The sequence below is a fragment of the Pangasianodon hypophthalmus genome, chromosome 26 (genome assembly GCF_027358585.1).
Source record: "Pangasianodon hypophthalmus isolate fPanHyp1 chromosome 26, fPanHyp1.pri, whole genome shotgun sequence".
NCBI classification, from domain to species: domain Eukaryota; kingdom Metazoa; phylum Chordata; class Actinopteri; order Siluriformes; family Pangasiidae; genus Pangasianodon; species Pangasianodon hypophthalmus.
The window spans coordinates 2,055,121-2,075,767 of record NC_069735.1 but is presented as its reverse complement, the minus strand read 5'-3'; the positions used below and the strand labels follow the sequence as shown (position 1 = coordinate 2,075,767).

The 20,647-nt window shown below is 38.4% G+C and overlaps 2 protein-coding genes across 2 annotated transcripts in view; both read right to left on the bottom strand.

The window, feature by feature from the left end:
• The window catches only part of LOC113535765 (receptor tyrosine-protein kinase erbB-4), a 93,569-nt gene extending 89,325 nt beyond the window's left edge, over positions 1 to 4,244 (bottom strand). The window contains exon 1 of the mRNA XM_034300422.2: positions 3,893 to 4,244. Coding sequence (XP_034156313.2) covers positions 3,893 to 3,980 — 88 coding nt within the window. The 5' untranslated portion in view covers positions 3,981 to 4,244. The remainder of the gene's footprint in view (positions 1 to 3,892) is intronic.
• Positions 4,245 to 11,182: 6,938 nt separating this feature from the next.
• ube2f (ubiquitin-conjugating enzyme E2F (putative)) overlaps positions 11,183 to 20,647 on the bottom strand; it is a 10,634-nt gene continuing 1,169 nt past the window's right edge. Inside the window, exons 2-10 of the mRNA XM_026929347.3 lie at positions 19,406 to 19,560; positions 17,239 to 17,268; positions 14,409 to 14,474; positions 14,126 to 14,193; positions 13,344 to 13,414; positions 13,118 to 13,175; positions 12,631 to 12,663; positions 12,002 to 12,064; positions 11,183 to 11,810 (exon numbers count right to left, since the gene is read on the bottom strand). Coding sequence (XP_026785148.1) covers positions 11,760 to 11,810; positions 12,002 to 12,064; positions 12,631 to 12,663; positions 13,118 to 13,175; positions 13,344 to 13,414; positions 14,126 to 14,193; positions 14,409 to 14,474; positions 17,239 to 17,268; positions 19,406 to 19,523 — 558 coding nt within the window. The 5' untranslated portion in view covers positions 19,524 to 19,560 and the 3' untranslated portion in view covers positions 11,183 to 11,759. The remainder of the gene's footprint in view (positions 11,811 to 12,001; positions 12,065 to 12,630; positions 12,664 to 13,117; positions 13,176 to 13,343; positions 13,415 to 14,125; positions 14,194 to 14,408; positions 14,475 to 17,238; positions 17,269 to 19,405; positions 19,561 to 20,647) is intronic.

Here is a 20,647-nt window from a genome sequence, read left to right as displayed (position 1 = left end):
TATACCTGACTCCCTCATTCGCTGATACCCAATTCCCTGTTTCCATTTTACCTGATTCTCTGATTCCCTGACACCTGAAATTGATTCACATCACAGAATGAATTGAATTTAGCATCTTAGTGTTTAACTTAGTGAGGCAGCCTGTGGATATTGGACTCCATTTTGAATTTGACTGGTCGGAATTGAACAAATCACATTTGAAATGCAGATGTGTGGAAACAGTAAAAATCTGTAGTATATAAATCATTACATGAAAAAATATCACCACTATATAGCAACAATCTGCACGTTTTATCCTCATAGTAAAGCAAAATATACCACTTTATGCTGTAGGTATTGTGAAAACATCTTCTAGTGAAGGTAAGAAGCACACTGGGAGAGAAAAAAAAAAGTCTGAGCACAGTGACATCCCTGTTTCACAGAGTTTATTCCTGATATTCATGAGGAACTGCAGCACGAGGGTCACATACTCAGAAGGTCAGGTCGGCTCGACTACAGCAGCTGCTATTCGGGTGTAATGAAAGAGAGCAAATTTACACAAGACAGGTCAAAGGGATCGGAAATTCCGAATTTAGAGCCTATTCAGAGGGAAAAAGCCAAGAAGAAAACCAACACCTCGGTGAATCTGTTCAGGAAGAGAGCGGAGAGGAGATACAACACACACACACACACACACACACACACGCACAGCTCGTTTTAATAGTATGATTTAGAAACGTTATCAATTGAACAGCACTGTTGAATTCTCAAATCTGATTGGTCGGAAGCTGTTTTTATAACAGCAGCTCTGACAGTAGTGCAGCTAATACGATAACTAGCTAATATGTTATCGTTTAAAAAAAAGTATAAGTTTTCTGAAAGGAGATGTTTATTTAACATTTATGATAGTCGGTAAGTTTTCCCAGGAGTTTATGTTTCGCGTTTTTTTGGTTGTTGTTGTTTTTTTTTTTCAGTAGCAGGACAATCTGCAGGTTTTTCGAGACAAAATAGTCTGGTGAGGGAACGACAGTTTATAGCTGCTATAACGTAAGCGATAATAGGAAAGCAACATTAAATTGAACATTTATGGAAGGAGTCTCCAGTGTCGGTAAAGCTGGAACTTTTCTGTTTTCCGACATCTTCAGGACAGACTGGTTTATGTTTTGCGATTGCGAAGATGACAAGCTGCGTTTTTTTAAAATGTATTTACTTCAAGAGATAGTGAGCAAGCGACTGTTTGTAGCTGCTACAACGTAAGTGATAGGGAACATTCCGCACCATTAAAAGTAACTATAAATGGATAAAAAATTACGATATGTCGTTGTTTAATAAATGAAATATTTTAATCGTTGATGATTTGCTGGGGTATGAGAGGATTTAAACTTCAGGATGTGCTGTTATAGGAAAATACAGGAATAACAGGAAGTGGAGTTACTGTTACTAACCTGAAGTTGATTATTTTCCTATAACGGCACATCCTCAAATGATTAATTCCTTATTCTAACCTTTGTATATCTATTATTCAAAAGAATAACCAAGCAATACTCACAACATTCCAGATGCCCTCCGGGGTTTAATCCATGTTTAAAATGATTATTATAATTTAATTTTGCCCTGAAGTTGGCCGACGGTGATTTTCCTTAAGGGTTGACGTGAATGTCACGTTGCACTTGGAGGGGTCACACAGTCCTACAGTGATGGATACTCGATAACACGAGAGTGTTTGCCAAGGGGATGAAGCGAGGTGTGCTTTGAATGAAAAGTAAAAGGTGAAATAATGATGACAAGGCAATAGGGGGTGCCATTACTTTTGAACATGACGAGACGCTTCAGAGAGGCATGCACGTGAGATTAGTGATGTCGCTGTTAACCTCGAGTTCACTCTTTATGCCCTAATCATCGAGGAATTTGCACTAAAATCGTAAAATTTACACATTTTAGTCGTTTGAGAGTGAGGGAAAGTGGAAAAAAATGGACTACAGTGACACCATGTGGACAGTCATCCTTCAATTCAGTAAATATTTTATTGTCTATAAATTATATGAGTAAATTTTAGTGTTAAATATCATCTTATAAAACTAAAAACACACCGTCTAGAAGATTTTGTCCTAAAACCTCGTCACGCTCATTAATATCCAACACAGTTTACACTCCACACCTCAATAAGTACATGGAACTACATGATGTGAATACAGCACCACACACACACACACACACACACACACACACACACACACACACTGATTCATTATCACACCCAGACAGATAAAGCCCTGAAAACACTCTGACCTAAACCACTGGATCAGGCAGGAAAAATGTGTCAAATGACATTTCTTTTTTTTTTAGCAAGAAAGTGTGATGTCACAACGCACATCATCAACATGAACACAAACCGTCTTACAGCCTGCTGCCACGCGCTATAAAATATAGCAAAATTAAAAAATTTAACAAGAAAGAAAGAAAGAAAGAAAGAAAGAAAAGAAAAAAGCTGGTGTAGAGTGTTCTGAGCATTGGCTCAGTGTCAGGTAAATAAAAAAATAAATAAATAAAAAAAGCCATGCTACACCCCCCCCCCAAAATTATTTTTTTATTAAAAACTGGCAGAGAGAGTGCAAGTGTTAATTAAGTAGTAAATTAACAAAAGCATGGTAATTTAATAAATTAATAAATTAATAAACTGAGAGTGTCAGTGTCAGAAAATGGATGATATTCGAATCAGAATTGTCTAACAAACAAACAATCAAACAAACAACCAAAAGGTAATTCCTAAAAAAAAAAAAAAAAAAAAAAAAAAAAAATTTAAAAAGAGCAAATGCTGAGTAACAGTTGGACAATATTCAGAGCTACTCTGAAATTCTAACAGAAAGAAAGAAAGAAAGAAAAGTAAAAAACTGGCAGAGAGCAAGTGTGGGGTATTGCATTTGAGAAATAAATGAATAAATAAGCAAACAAGCAAACAAACAAACAAATAAATTAACTAATAAATAAAGCTAACTGTGGAATTTCCTAAAAAAAAAAAAAAAAAAAAAAAAACTAGCAGAGAGTCTGCTGAGTGGTGGGTACTGGAAACAAACAAATAAACAAACAAAAACTAATAAATAAATAAATAAACAAACAAACAAATAAATAAATGAGCTTTGGTATGTAAAACGTAAAAAAAAAATTACATTTAAAAAAATTAAATGGCGACATTCAGAGCTCCAAAAATCGAACTGCATCAAACATAAATAAATAAAAACAAACAAACAAGCAAACAAATAAATAAATAAATAAATAAATAACAAGCAATCGGGCTATGGTATTTCCTAAAAAAAAATGAAGGGGAAAAAATTACATTAAAAAAATTAAATGGTGACATTCAGAGCTCTAAAATTCGAAAATAAAATAAAATTTTAAATAAATAAATAAATAAATAAATAAATAAATAAATAAAGCATGCATATACTCTTGTTTGGAATGGTTAGTGATCTGCAAGCAGCATGCTTTGCCCTGCACACTGCGTTCACGCGACATGTTTAAAAACTTGTGCATGAAATGAAACCCCGCTCTGCACGCGCGAGGTCCTGAAGTAAATCAGGGCTGCAGCGATCCGACACCGAGGATCGAGTCGATACTGTCCTACCACGCCACAGTGCTGCACCCGACACACTGACGTATTGTTTTGTTGCCTGATAAAACACAGAGCGCGCGGTGACAAGCACGAGGCTCGTGTCACAAATAAAGACCAATAAATGATAGAAATAATTCATTCAAAGGAGTCGTTTGATTTCATTTCGATTCTCTGACGAGCTGGAAAGCTTTCACGGTAACATCCCGAGCCGGAAGTCCATGCAAACTTCATAAAGGTGCCCAAAAAAAAAAAAAAAACAACCCCACAGAGCTCAAAGCAGGCGCGCGCGTGTGCCTGTGTTACCTGTGTGCGCGGCGCTCGCGCGGAGGGAGAAGAGCGCGAGGAGCAGGAAGCAGCGCGGTAAGAGCGCGAGCTCCATCTGGACATCCATCCTCTCCGTCCGCTCACATGGTCCCTCTAATCCCGGGTTCAGGCAGCTCTCACTCCGCCTCTCCCTCCTTCTCCTTCTCTTTCTTCCGTTCTTTTCTCTTTGTTTTTGCTTCTTCACTTCTGTCTAAAGTCGGTGTTTAAAAAAAAAACACACACACACACACACACACACTGAGACAAACCGAAAACACCGCGCCGTTTCTTCTCCAGAGTGCGGAGCTGCGCGCGCGGACCATCATCATCATCATCATCCTCATCATCATCATCATCATCGCTCTCCACTGAACTCAGCACCGCTTTAACCCCGCCCACACAGTACCGGGATTGGACACAAGGGGCGGGGCCAACAGCGCAAGCCACGCCCCGGTACGAGCATAAACCACGCCCAGAATATATTATTTAATTAATGTGATTGTTGTTTTGTTTTGGAGGGTTTTTGTTTTGTTTTGTTTTTTTTGTGAGTTTTGTTGTATTTTGTTTTTGGTAAATGCCATGGCTTTATTTGTTTGTTTGTTTGTTTGTTCACATGTGACATAATTCTTATTTTAGAGCTCTGACTATCATCTGATACTCATTTTTAACCCATAACCTTTTTTAAAAAGAAAATATATACATTAAGACATACCATAGCATTGTTTTGTTTTGTTTGTTTGTTTGTTGTACAATTCCAATTTTAGAGTTCTGAGTCACCTGATACCAACACTCTGCTGGTTTTTTTGTTTGTTTGGTTGTTTGTTTGCTTTTGTTTGTTTTTTTAATATACATTAAGAAATACTATGGCATTATTCATTTCTTTGCATGTTTGTCTATTTGTTTGCTTGTTGATTTACACACAATGATACAATTGTGATTTTAGAGCTCTGAATATTGTGTTACTTTTTTTTTTAATTGGTATGAATGTTTTTGTTGGTTTGTTTGTTTGTTTGTTTGTTATGATTCTAATTTTAGAGCTCTGATTATATATTATACCAAAACTCAGCTGGCTCTACTGTTTTGTTTTGTTTTTGTTAGTTTTGATTTTAGGCATTATTTCTCTGTTTGTTTGTTTGTTTTTCTGTTTGTTTGTTTATATTCTGATTTTAGAGCTTCAAAAATTTAGGACATACCGTAATATTATATATTTGCTTGTTTGTTTGTTTGTTTGTTTACATGTGATACAATTTCAAATTCAGAGCTGGGTCTGCCTTTTTTGTTTGCTTTGTTTTTTTTATATAAATTGAGAAATACTATTGGACTATTTCTTTATTGTTTGTTTATATGTGATTCAAATCTGAAACTAACATTCAGTGAACGCTGCTTTGTTTGTTTTTTGTTTTTGATAAGTTAGGAAATACCATGGTGTTATATTATTATTATTATTATTTATTTATTTATTTATTTATTTTATTAGTTATATATTATCTGATTGATAGATAGATTTTATCTATTTTTTTATTTTAAAGTTCTGAGTATTGTCAGCACTCAGCTCACTCTTTCTTTGGCTTTATTCACTTGTTTGTTTGGTTGGTTGGTTATATTTATTATTATTTGTTTACATAAGATACAATTTCAATTTTAGAGCTTTGAGTATCGTCCAATACCAGTATTCAGCTTTTTTTTAAAAATAAATTAGAAGTAACGTGGCTTTATTTATATATTTTTGTTTGTTTACTTACAATATAATTAATATTTTAGAGCTCTGCGTATTATCTGATACATGACACTAAGCAAACAGTTGAGTCTGTTCAGTCAGCTGAGTCTGCATTTCGTGTGTGTGTGTGTGTGTGTGTGTGTGTGTGTTTTAATTAGGAAATACCATGGCTCTATTTGTTTGTTTGTTTGTTTACATTTGACACAAATCAGAACCTGGAGCTTTGAATATCATCTAAATACACGATACTGATCAAACACTCAGCTGACTCTCTGCCAGCTTTTTTGTTTGTATGTTTGTTTTGGTTTGGGTTTTTTTAAGGAAATATTATTGCAGTATTTATTTGTTTGTTTGTTTGCCTTTGATACAATTCAGAATTTATAGCTTTGCATATCTGGTATTTATTTATTTATTTATTTATTTGTAATACTTTTTTGTTTTTGTTTTTTTTTTCTTTTAATTTTTTTTATATAGTTTTTCATTTTTTAAAATATATTTTCTTGTATTATTGTTATATAAAACGCTCCACAATAAAGTCTATTTAAAGTTCATATACTGCGAACCGTTACTGGCTCCTGAATAAACTACACTGTCCATTTTCTTTGTCTCATTTAAATATCCTCATGTGACATCCCTGTATGGATGTTAATCAGTTTGTTTAATTAATTAATTATTAATAATTATCCTGGAATAAAACCAAAAAAACGCAAAATGAATAACTGCACATCCCTGACAGGGCCATTCTTATAGAGAAATGAGGATCACTGGATTATTGTTGGAGGTGACTGCAGTAAAATAATGCAGCACTGACTGCTGTCTGGAGGATTGCAATTGATTTTTAAGTGAACTGCGCCATCTAGCGTGTGTGTGTGTGTGTGTGTGTGTGTGTGTGTGTGTGTGTGTTGAACAGTCTTGTTTTGTCTATAAAGCAATGCAAAGCTTTGTGGGGCTGATTGATGTGGCTAAATCTGATAAAACACACTTTAAGAAAATGTAATTACTGTTTTTTAAAAATAAACACAAACAGTATTTGAATACAAAAGTACCATTATTGTCAGTAGGTTATAATAATAATAATAATAATAATAATAATAATAATAATAATTATTATTATTATTATTATTATTATTATATTGTTGTCTAAATACCAGAATAAAAATTAAACATTTATTTTCAAACAAAATTCAGTGTTATTTTACTGGTTTCAAACAATGAACTATATAATCCATGTGTTGGATCGCTGAATATTAATGCTTCCAGTTTCTTCCAGTTTCTCAGTTTTCTTATTCCCTGCCTGGATGAAGAATTCAGTGATATCTGAGATGTCTGAGATGCAGAAAAAGGGGGATTAATGTAGTAATAATAATAATAATAATAATAATAATTCCCCCAGTGGGAGACAGTCATGTCTTCAGTCCACTCACACACCTGCTCACAAACCTCGTGCTGAAGAAGAACCTTGTCCTGATGGCTGACCGACAAAGCCCTGACTGGCCCAGCAGTGGGAGGAACGACTCTACACCTCATCATGGAGCTGCCTGTGGTGACCAGCGGAGTGGACATGGTACATCCACCAACAATGGAGTCTGCCAGACATTCCCCAGTGTCCTTTTCGGCAACAGCCTGGAACTCTGTTAGATCAGCGTCCGGTTTATTTTCAAAGTCGATCAAAGGAAGAGGTGTCTGAAAAGCAGATATAGACTGAAATGTCTTATGTATGCAGTGTATCACAATGCATCTGTATTCGGAAGTAGGGTGCAAGGCATAAACCGTTATTATTTTTCATTTGTACCTGCCTGCGATATTTTCTAACGAATTTAGCTGGTTCTTTTTCCCAAACGAACTAGAGCATGGCAACAATAACCAGGCAGCTACTAAGGATGAATGAGTGAACACTGCATGTTCACGTTAACAAACGTAGTCTTTGTTTGTCCTGCAAGCTTTGTGGAGAACATACTGAACTCTACACTGACAATAACCCGAGCTCAGAATCAAACCAGGGACATTTGATCTGTGAGGTGACAACACTACCCATTGTAACAACAATTCCCGTCAATTCTATGCTAACATTCAAGAGGATTACCCCACATACCTGGCTACAAGCTCAATGGGTAACAAGCTTCTCAGTCTTCTCATTGAGATCACTGATGTCTGGTAGACGTGTCTACCAATTTGTCACCAATTTGTCCACCAGGTTTTCTTGGGCCTTACTTCGTCTGTTCGCACCAGCATGTGGGGCAGTTAGCTTGCAAGCTGGAGTGGTGACAGGGGTAACAAAAGTGCTCAAGGCAGCAGCGGACACGGTGGATTGCCAATCACGGTCCAAACTTTATCCTTTCTGTCCCTTGCACCTTTGCTAGCACCTTCTATCTCCCCCTTTTGGTCAGGTTTCAGTTCTTCATCCTTTACAGAAGCATGGTCCTCCATCTTGCTTGTCCTGTTGTCAGGACATAAAGCAAACAAGGCCAGTTTCATCAGCCTTGTTTTTTCTGGCAGTGCGAATTTCACTCTGTGTCCTTGGGTCGTGGGTCATGCCATTGGCATAAACTTGCATCTTCTGCAGAAGCTCCTGTTTTTTTTGTTTTTTTTTGTGGAGCTCGTACATAGCATGAGATGACCACGAAGGCATCCTGGATCTGGCTGCCTGTGCCCATGGGGTGTCATCACTAACCGGCCTCCTAGGGCCCCCAAGCCACACCCAGCAGGATTCCTTCTGCTTTTTACGTGAAATAGTAGGAACAACAGGCATGTGGAGAATCTTGGAAACGTCCATGCACAATTTTGTCATGTCAGATTCTATATCACATTGGAGACAGAGGAGGAGAAGTCTCCTTCTTCTGGAGAACCTTCCATTCTGAATGCTGAAACACAATTAAAAATGTATACAGATACAATAATCTTTGTCTACCAAATCTGTATTGTATAGGTAGTAATTTCAAAAAGTTTCCATCATGCTGTTATTGAAAAGTAATCAGCGACAACCAAACTTACGTCCTATGACAAGACATCTTGAGTTCTTGCCTCATTACCGGGGTGGAAAGTAACAAACTACATGGACTCTTGTTATACTGCTTCACTGTAATGGTACTTTTACTAGATTTTTTTCTTAACGAAATATTCAACTTTGCTCCATTTATTTTTTATCAGCATTACAGAGTAAAATCGAAATAAAGCTTCATGAAATTCAACACTTTCGAGGCCAAATTTTTAGCAGCAATGTCTGAGACAGTGGAGACAGGTGTTTTAAATGCTTCAAAGGAAACACAGTGATAATGATCTGCAAATGATGTCAGCCAAACCCTACGGAGATTTCAGCATTTCATGGCTGTGCAAACACATACAGGTGAGCCATTAGCTAGCTGAGTGAGCTAGACTAGCTAGCCAGATAGTTTGATGTTTTACAGTGTTAAACATAAGATGTCACTTCGATGGTCTGTAGCAATTTCCTGTTGTGTTAAATATATCCAAGTACTGCTACAACGTATCGATAACACTCAGGATAATGTGTAATCGGCGTCTTTGCTACGTAGCTAGCAGCATATATGAAGCTAGCTAGCTAGCTAAAGAACCTAAAGAAGAGGCATTAACCAACTAATGTTAGCTTTCTGTTGATGGAGTTGTTCACGTCAGCATAGTTCAGTTAGTTAACATAATAATCCTGCTACATTTAATCAGATTTGAAACTCACCGCAAAGTTACGATCCTTATCCAGAAGTCCAAACGTTGAGGCGCGAATAAGATTTTCATTAGAAAGTTTGTTTTGCATCAGAAAAATACAGAGGGGTTGTTCATTAATCACGCTGATTATGTACTAGTGAAAACTAGTGTGCAGTTCCAGAATATTCCGTAAGTACAGAGATATCAGAACAGATTGTTGCTTCATCGTAGATGACAAATATTTTTGCAAGTCAAAACACATAAAGCTGTACAAAAAGTATTATCATTTGACATATTGTATGTCCTCAGGGTTCACTGAAAATAACTGTAATAATATTTATAAAATTTGTAATATGTATATAGCGCCACCTGATGGCCAATCTAAGTTTTTTGGGTTTTTTTGATCATCAGACCGTCTTTAAATAAAATGGTTTAAATATTTTGGTTATTATAGGATAGAGATCATTGAGCTCCAGATGTTTGACAGGTTCTGAGTATCAGGTGTCTCTCTCTCTCTCTCTCTCTCTCTCTCTCTCCATCTTTCTTTTTATCTGTCTCTATGTGTCTTCTTCTTGTCCTTTCTTTCTCACCACCATACATTTCTCTGTGCATCACTCTATACCCTACTTCTCTCTCTCTCTCCTTCTCTCTCCTCACCCCAGTTCTCATCTCTTCATCTCTCTTTCCATGTGTTTAACCCTCCACCTCACTTCTCTGTCTCTCTCCTCACCCCAGTTCTTTCTACATCTGTCTCTCTTCCCAACCCCACTCCTCTCTTTTCAATTTCTCTTGATCCCTCTCTCTCCATCTGTCTGTCTCTCTCCACCCCATTCCTCTCTTGTCTTTCTCTCCATCTGTCTGTCTCTCACTCTTCACCCCAGTTCTCTCTCTCATCTCTCTGTCTCTTGATCTCTATCTCCCCACCGCACTTCTCACTCTCCCTCTCCCTCTGTATCTCTCTCCACCCCTCCTCTCTCTCCTGTCTCTCTCTCATCTCTGTCTCTTGATCTCTATCTCTCCACTGCATTTCTCACTCTCCCTCTCTCTCTCCATCTGTCCCTTTCCCCAGCTCTCTCAATCTCTTCATCTCTCTTTCTCTCTGCAGCCGTCTCTCTCCACCCTACTTCTCTGTTTCTTCATCTCTCTCTCTCTTTCTCTCTATGTATCTCCATCTGTCTCCACCCAAATTCTCTCTCTCTATCTCTCACCACCCCTCCTCTCTTCTGCTTCTCTCTCTCCATCTCTTTGTCTTTCTCCACCCTACATCTCTCTCTTGATCTCTTTTTCCATTTGCCTGTCTCTGTCTCTCTCTCTCCACCCCACACCTCTCGTCTCTCTCTCTCTCTTTACCTCTCTCTTGATCTCTGTCCATCTCTCCACTCCCCTTCTCTTTCTCCCTTTCTCTGTATCTCTCTCCATCCTCACCCCAGTTCTCTCTGCATCTGTCAGCCTCTGTCTCCTCACCCCAGCTCTCTTCTTCTCTCCATCTCTCTCTCTCTTCTCTTTGTCTCTTCATTTCTCTCTGTGTGTATGTATCTTTCCCTGTCAGTCCCTCTCTCTATGTCTCTGGCTCGTCCTCTGTCTCTCTCCCACACTCTCCCTCCATCTCTCTCTCTCTCTCTCTCTCTCTCTCTCTCTCTCTATTTCACATATACACACAATAGGGTCCTCTAACGATATTTAATAATACCTACTACTCAGAAATACATTATTTGAAAGCGAGACAAAGACTTTTGTATAACTGTATAAACTTATACTCGCTTCTCTGAGTTTTTTTTTCCTGGAAGAATGGAATGATTTCTTAATTAAGAAGTATAAATCGACCCCAAAGAAACTGTGTTAGGTTTTGGAGAATGAAAAAAACAAAAAAAAACCACAGATCTTGTGAATGTGACAGGAATAAAAATACACATGGCGGAGTTTAAACAGTCTCTTTACTCAGTCAGAGAATCGGGGAATCGGGGAGTGCGGCTTTATATATCGTGCACAGATCAAGCAACGTGAGACTCCAGACGTGTTGTAGTATACGTTTCCGTGTAAAATTAGGAGCGGTCGTGGCATTCACTGCTGGACATCAGACATAAAATAACGAGGAAAAAAAAGAAATCAGCGCGTGCAGGCTGTTATTAGTAGCGTGAGATCACATGAGGGAAAAGAGAGCGCTCGTCGTTTTATGATTGCCTTGAATAATTTTATTATTATTATCATTATTATTATTATTATTCTCTTTTCATTAGCTGTAGATGATGCAGAACCAGCTGTGGCAGCGATTGTGGGCTTCCGCAAATCAGCCCTGAGCGATAATTAAAAAGGAAAAAGGAATCCCAAATACCCTCCCACATGAACCCCCCCACCCCACCCCCCCTTAGTTCATGCTGAAGATTCGAGATCCACACAATCCTTCTCTCGTCTTCCCGTTGTGTAAACGCTGCGGGATTTTTCAGCTCGGTGGGTCTCGGGGCGTAACTGTGAGCGGTGCGTACGACGTGCGCATCATCTTGCATAGTTTTTGATGAAGTCCTGCACTTTGCACCTGAAGTCGTCCTAGAAGAGAAATATTGGTATATACGTTAGGAAAAAGAACGTTTTTTTTAATTTGGTTTTATAAAACAGTATCTTACTGAAAACAACAGAAAAGAAACTCAGTTACACTTCGTCTGACATTCGTCGGACTGAAAGACATTAGCTTTCTCATATTCTTGGACACATTAATAAGTGTGTGTTTGCGTGTTTACCTTGTCCCGTAAATGGTGCTCTGCTGCATCTATGTTCAGTGGATCATCAAAGTTAAGAAGATCCTGTGTGAAAGGAAAAAGAAAGAAAAAGTGTTTCGCGTCGGAGTCCATTTTATGGTTCATTCTTTTTAAGAGCTTGTCTTTTGTGGTGGTAACAACCTTAACATCCTACTCACTATTGACTTACGCAAAAAGTTTTCATTTTTCATTTTCCCACCCACCAGCCAGCACTCAGCACTCAGCGATCATCCCACAGCTACAAACCGGCTAACACGTGCTTCCTTCGAGACACGTGAAACCAGCCGACTGCACCTTTTTGAACTGCTGCATCACAGGGCGGGAATCGCTATCTGCCCTCTTCCACATACATGAGCTCACAGATGGCCATGATTGGCTAGTGTCACTGTGATTGACAGGGGAGACTTTGCTACATATGCTGATGCGCTGAAGAGCTTGTTAATGCTTTCACACTAGCCGCTAGTTTACAGGCTCGGCAAAATGCACTTTTTCACCCTTCTACAATTACAACATTGCTCCACTTGCTACACTTCAAATATTGCTACACACATACAGAAAAAACATGCCGAATGCACAGACACGCGAAAAATGTGAACAAAAGTGACACTTACAGTAAATAGTGAATTCAAGCCCCATACTACATCCTGCAGAAGAAGAGCGTTACGGATTAGCACACACAAACACACACTCGTCATCCCTCGCTACCGAGAAAGTGTAAACAACTCTGTCGTGATTTTGGAAAATTCACGGTTACAGCTTTACCTTTGACTCACACTGGAGACTCCTTCTCTGAATGTTAAATAAACGTCTCCTTTTCAGAAAACTTCATCGTAATTATAATTACTGGCATTGCTATTTTTTACTATAAAGGGAATACGAGATTTGATCTAACTGTATATTGGAGGTGTAAATTATACAAGAAAACAAGTTTTATTTATTTATTTATTTGTTTATTTAGCTAAACATGTAGTTAAATATCAGGAGCAAGAATAGAATTTGAATACTAAATCTATTAAAACTCTGCTAAAAAATTTTTTTAAGAGACTAATTAGTCCCTGGACTAATGATAAATATTGAGTAATTGTGAGAGTGTCGTACCTTTAACGTGCGTGTCGGAGCCCACCCCGTGCCGTCGATTGAATGTTCACGCAGTAAGCTACAACAGAGGTTGGGTCATTTTACTTACAACTACAGATCGAGTTATACATTTTCTTGATGATCTTGATGTCACTGTCATCTAAAAACGCTAATCTGCATTTAGACAACAATAAACATAAATATGTTACAAAATAAAACAGGAATAATAATTATAATAATAAGTTACCTCAGACAGATTTCCCCCGTCTCCGCAATATTTGGGTGCCATATTCTCGTCAAGCACTTAACTTTAGGAGGCTGCGGCGTTTAAAAAATAGATAAATAAATGAAGAGCAGACACTATGAAGCTGTCTTCCAACCAAATGTAAACCTACAGAATTCCAATGAAAACTTCCATACTTTGATGAAATCGCAATCATAAACTTCAGCTACGAAACCTAATTTATGCTTCTACAATGTTTGAGTTGCTATTACCATGATTTACGAACATAGCTTTAGCGCTTTGTTAAGGAAACGCTGGTTAAGTCTGGTTAAGACCGAGAATTTTGATGAAAAAAAAAAAAGTTCTACATTCTACAAGTTGTAAATACAAACTGGCAAAAAAATACTTACGTAAAATTGTATGCAAAGCTCAAAATTTAGGTTGCATGTCATGTTACAGTTACAAAAAAGATTTCACAACACTTAATGTAACCATAAATGGATAAAAAGTACACGATGTTGTTCTTAAACACGTTAAAAATTAAAATCGTTGGAAAAAGGCTGTGATATAAGAGTAATGAAACACTACAGGATGTGATGTAATGGCAAAAAAAATTAACTTCAATGGACCATCTATCGATCTACCAACTTTCATCTTCCATTTATGGACTTTACATTTATTTATTTGACATAGTATTCATGAATGAGAGAAAATTATCCGCTGACCACTTACAGCAACAACAAATCTCTTTCCATCACATCATATATTTCAACCAATTGAAAATACGTACATCCACAGGTACTTACCACCATGTTATAGGCTTCGGGAACATCTATTTCAAATTGAAACTTTCCTCCCTGATAATATCCTTCATCTGTGGAAAATTCAACAATAAACACTTATTTTTAAACCTTGAAACCGCCTGACACCTTTCAAAAAGCATAATACAACTCAAATTCAGTGACTTCTATTCACTGTCTAATTTTAGAAGTTCTGAAGCTGGTTATTTCTGTACAAGTCCTACAGGACAAATGCTAACAAGGTTCGAAGGGTTCAATTAGCATCAACCAAAAAATGAGTCACATTCACCTGGAGAAATGGTGAGCTGAAAGTGATGGAGCTTGTTCACATCAGGAAACAGGACCTTACAGGTATCTACAGTGAGAAGAAAACTTTATTTTAGCATCATAAGGAGTAGGAATGTTTGTTCTTGTGCATAACCAACATTATCAAAATATATATATTTTCTGGTGCGGCACTTTCAAAATGCAAATTACGCTACAGCAATCATTAAAGAAGGAGACCTGCTTTCAGAAGGGGTGAGATCTGGGAAAATTGCTTTTCTACATTGTTTTCATAAAGCCCCAAAAGCTAAGAACCGTTTTCAAACTAAGCAATTAGACCTTTGCACCGCTGCAGTGGTATACGACATGTAATGTCAAACTACTGACATTGAAAATAAAGAGTTGTTAAGTGCAACTAGATTTCCAGAGGAGAGACACGGTGCTCGCAGGGAGCTGAAAGTGATGGAGGAATGACAGACAAAGACAAAAAAAAAAAAAAAAAAAAAAGAACAAAAAAGGGTGGAGGAAGAAAGAGAACAAAGAAAAAGTGACATTGTGGGAAGGTCCAAAAACTAGATTAAGAAATAAAGAAAGAAAAAAAAGGAGAGAGAAAATAAAAAACATTGGGAAAGAAAGAAAAAGAGTGCCATTGTGAGATTAGAGCATATCCAGCTGGAACTGAGGGACTGTGAGACCTCACAGGTACCCATCTAGCTACCTTACAGGTATCGTCTATCTAGCCTTTAAATTCTTCGCACCTGTTCTGAGACACAGCCACGTACTGGATGGTTTGGATGACATCGTGGTGGTCAGATACATCAATTACCATGGCAGCACAAAGTCAAACAGCACTCTCTACCTTGCATGAAAGCACTTCAGGTGGGACCACCAAGGCACAGAATGCATGTGGAGCCCCAGTGTGTGTTAAAAACACATCAACCAGCTGGAACTGAAGGTGGTCTATCTAGTCCTCAAATTCTTCTTATGGGTTCGGAGACATTGCCACATACTGCTCCATTCAGACAACAATTTGGCGGTCAGATATGTTAATCACCAGCCAGATGGCTTTCTCTGCCTTACACGAAAGCTCCTCAGGTGAGACTACCTACATTTAGCGTCACAGAGAGCAACTGACTTGCCAGGATGGCAAAATAGTGAAGAGGAATTGATCTCGAGACAGTGCATGCAGTCAGAAAAGTGGAGTCTGCACCCAGAAGTGGTGTTCCAGTCCAGGGAGAAGACTGGCAAGATAGGTCTCTTTGCCAATGCCAAATACACTCACTGGCATCTGTGGTTCTACATAGTGGAGCTAAACAAACTGCTAGATCAGGACAGACTACCCTATGACAGGCCTCACTGTACTGTGAATGCATTTCTGCCTCATACGCTGATTCTGAATCCAACATAGGAGCGAATTCAGCGATTAGGCCACAGAGTCTTGCTTGTGGCCCCAAATTGGTCAGTGAGACCCTGGTCTCTAGGCCATATGCTGCTCAAACTAGTGGGCTCCCACCTTGGCAACATCCTCCCCAAACAGACCTGTTGTCTCAAATGGACGGAATGATTCGGCACCCTCAGTCAAGTCACCTGCACCTGTAGGTTTGGCCACTCAGAGTGAAGTGCAAGTTGAGGACTGGAAACTGATCCACAAATGGCGCGCACCCCATCACTTGGATCCAGGGCACTGCCCAGTCGCTAGAGCACTAGCCTTCCAACAGGGTCTGCTACACAGCAGAAAGTCTACATCTACACTAAAAATAGATGCAGTGGCCACTGCAGCACATCACGGCACCATAGATAGTGTCTCACTGGGGGCTTGTAAACTTATCGCAACCTTTCTTGAGGGAGCAAGACGCCTTTGTCTGCCACTGCAGGGGATCTTCCCCTTTGTGCTGGACTCCCGTAAGGCCTCTCCTTAAGAGCCCATGCAGGATGTCGAACTGAAACGGGTGTCTCTGCCTCTGCCTTTCTGCTGGCCAAAACCTCAGAATAAAGAGTGAGCAAACTGCAAGCCCTGGCAATCAGATCACCTTGCATGCAGTGGTGACCAGATGACTCAAGCGTGACCCTGTGGTTGAACAAGGTCATATCACCCACTTTTTTTTTTTTTAAACTAAATGGTTGACCTTGCAGCGTTCGATCAAGGTCAACCTGCAGAGTTATATCCAGTACACGCCCTGTGGTACTATCAGACTGGAGGAAAGACACGAGGATCTCCCTGTCTAAACAGAGTCTGGCACACTGGGTGATGGACATCAATACCATGGCCTACAATCCCAACTGCTCCCCCAACAAGGAGCATCTCATCCTCATGCTACAGGAAGTCTGAGTTGCTTCTCCCTGGCCGTCACCATGCACCTTCTCCAGGTTCTACAAGTTTAGCACCACACTTCTCAGTGGTCTGAGTGTAGCAGGCATCTCAGAACACCCCTCCAGTCAGTTCTAAGGTGGGTTCATTCCTCATGACATTGTGGAATACCTCACCCAGGTGATGTTCACCACACCTGGCCATTATGGTTGTATGACAACAGTACTTATAACAAATAATACAGTCATTGCGAGACTTTGTTGGAAGGTGATATTTATAATTAGCAACCTATAGCTTACCTGCTTTGTGACTAATGTATGTGAAGCACTCCTGAGTATTAAGTTATTCCAACCCCTGCATTGTGTCCTTTGAGTTTAGTCACGTCTTTCTCTGTTCTTCATTTGTTTTTGTTCAGCTACTGAAAAACACTCTCTGTATCGCTGTCGGCTAGACATATAATCCGTATTCTGCCTCGTTTGTAAATCACTTTGGAGAAAAGTGCCTGGCAAATGAATAAATATAAATATAAATGAATGGCTTTACTCACTAGGAAGATTTGCCTCGAGGTCTGCAACTTCTGCACACAGAAATCAAAGCGGAGAGAATTAATTTCAGTCATGTGCAACAAACAGATTCCTGTTAAAATGAGGCTTTTACAAGCTTCTGAGTAAATACAGATGATTTTCACAGCCAAAGAACAAGAAGCTTGAATTAAACACCACTTAGCAGAACTGCATTATACAAGATGCTTATAGAGATCCTGGGTAATTGAACAATTTTTGGCCTCTCCGAGTGTGTCTGGAGTTACTGGTAAGTAACCGGTAATGCTATTAAAGAGTCTGCTCATCTTTAGCTGTTATAAATAGAGCTCCTTTTTCTAGCCACCACATGATACACATGCACTATAACTCAGGCTGACAGAGCTAAATGGCTACAACTGCTACACAAATGACTCCCAATAATCGTGATATTTCTTTATCTACCTTTCAGCATGAGTGACAATGTAATCTTTGCCTGTTGTGTTGCTTAGCAACCTAAACCTACTGTTAACAGACTACATTACATGTAATAATACATTAAATTACTTATCATATCGTTCTTGTCGCCATTTTATAAACAAAGTAAGCAACACAATGGCGAACATTATGGTGATCGTTCGTAATAAAATTACTGTAACACTCGTGGCTTATTGCGTTATTAACGATTTCGGCTACGGATTAGGCTTACGTTAAGTTTGCTATGACGCATAGCTATCCAACAACGTTCAGTGTGTGAGTGTTAGCTAGCCAGGTTTTAGGCGTCTTTAAGCAGACTGACTGTATTTATCGCTCCTAAACCAACAGGCAAGGTTAGAAAGTAAATAAAAACATTTCCTTTTTTGGAAAACAAACAACAACAACAAAAAAAAGAGACACAACATCGGGTTTTGACCAAAAATGTTTTCTTTCCGTCAGTAACATACACTGATACTTCAAAACCAAACATAAATTTCCCCGAAATGATACGGAAACGTTTTTTTCCTACGTTTCCTTCCGTTCCCTTCTTTTGTTCTGCTTTGTTTTTATCATTTTTACTTTCTTCGTACATTTCTTTCTTTCTCGCTTTCATTTGTCCCCTTTCCTTTTCTCTTTTGTCGTTTCTTTCTTTTTCTTTCCTTTCCATTTGTTTCTTCCTTCCTTTTCCCTTCTTTCTTTCATTCTTTCTTTCTTTTTTCTCTTTTTTCCTTTCCCTTTTTTTTTCATTTTTTACTTTCTTCTGTTTCTCTCATTCCTCATTTCTTTCTTTCCTTCCCTTTATTTCTTACTTTTTTTCTTTACCCATTTTTCCCTCCTCTTACTTCCCATTTCTTTCTATATTTCTTTCTTTCTTTATTTCTTTCTTTCCTGTTCTTTTTTTGTTTTTCTTTACCCATTTTTCTTTCTTCCTTTTCACTAATTTCTTTCTCTTTCATTTCCCCTTCTTTTTTCTTCCTTTCTTCCTTCCTTCCCTCATTTCTTTCATCCTTCATATTTCGTCACTCATTTCTCTCTTTCTTCTTTTTTTCTCTTTCCTTTCCCATTTCTTACTTTCTTGTTTCCTTCTTTACTTATTACTCTTTCTTTTTCCTCCTCTTTCTTCCAATTTCTTTCTTTTATTTCCCCTTCTGTTTTTGTTTCTTTCTTTACCCATTTCTTTCTTCCTTTTCCCTTCTTTCTTTTTTTATATTTTGTTTTTCTCCTTCACACTTTTGTCCCATATTTCCCCTTCTCTTTTCTTTCTTTTTTTACCTTCCTTCCCTCATTTCTTTCTTCTTTCCTTTTCCCTTCTTTCACTCTCTTTCTTTGTTTCTTTCAGCCTTTCTTTCTTTCGTTTTGTTTCTTCACTCTTTCCTCTTTCTTACTTTCTTCCATAATTCTCTCTACTCATTTCTCGTTCTTTCTTTCCTTTCCCTTTCTTTTCTTTCTGGCTCCTAAACCAAGGTGATCTTTGCGGGCAGATGCCAAGGCCAAGTTAGAAAGTAAACCTCATTTTGGTGAAATATTTTTGGAGTCCCAAAAAGAGTCGACTCTCTGATTCACTGACTCACTGAATCCAGACGCCGAATACTAAAAGCCAGCCCTAAAGCTTTGGAGTCGATTCCCAAACAACAGATGAGTTTAACATCCGAGTGTTTGAGTTAGCGAGACAGAGCGTGGACTTTATTTAGAATTTGACGGGAACCAATCAGACGGTACCTTTGATAAGAAGCCGGTCTCGTATGGACACTCTGTGTGGGGCTTCGTTGGAGCCTGACGCCGCTCCGGTCGCTCTCACACCCTCCTCCTTCTTCAGCTTACTCGCCAGCGTCAGCATCGCTGACCCTCACACACACACACACACACACACACGCCTGCACAGAGAGGATTTAAACACACTGATGTCAGGAGTGACGAGAAAGTGATTCAATCTCTCTCTCTCACACACACACACACACACACACACACTTTACAGTCCATCAGCAGCAGGTTTAACTTTCTCCGAGTTTCATTCATTCATTTATTATTATTATTATTATTATTAACTACATGACTATAGAATTAATTTTGCTTAAAACACTTAACATCCACATTCCTGTCCAGCTTCATTTTGTATTTACTTTCTTTACATTTTTTTCTTTTTCCTCCCTTCTTTCTTTCTCCTTGCTTTGTTTGTCCTCTTTCTTACTTTCCCATGTTCCTTTCTTCCTACATTTCTTTCATGTTCCTCCTGCTTTTACTTTTCTTTCTTTCCCTCAACCTTTTGTTTCTTTGTTTTTATTTCTATTTCCTTATTCCCTTTCCTCTCTTCCTTCATTTTCTCTTCTTTTCCCCCTATCCTTCCCTTATTCTCTCTATATTTTCTTCACTCTTTCTCCCATTTTTGTTTCTTTACTCATTTCTCTTACTTGCTTCTCCTTTTCTTCCTTCTGCTCTTTTCTGCCCTCCTCTTTATTCCTCTTCCTTTTTATTTCTTTCTCCCCTCTTTTTCTTCCCCTTTCTTTCTTTTTCTTTATTTTTCTTTCTTTCTTTTTCTTCCTTCCATCTTTTTCCTCATTTCTCTTTCTTCCATAACACTATCACTTTCTATTCTCCTTTTCACTTTCTATTCCTTCCTTCTGTCTTTCTTCCCTTGTTTCTCTTTCCCCTTTCTTTCTCTTTCCTTTTTCTCTTTCTTTCCTGTCATCCTTCTTTTTCTTTGGCTTTCTTTCTTCATTTCTATTTCTTTCCTATCCTTTCCTACTTTCCTGTCTTTCTTTCTTCCCTTTTCTCTCTTTATTCCATAATGCCTCCTTTTCTCTTTTTCTTCCCCTTCCCTTCTCTCTTTCTTCCTTCTGTCTTTCTTCCCTTCCTGTAGCTCTTCTTTTCTCTTTTTCTATCCTCCTCTTTCTTTCTTTCTTTCTTTCCTCCTTCCGTCCATCTTTCCCCATTTCTCTTTCCTTCTTCCTTTTTCTTTCTTCT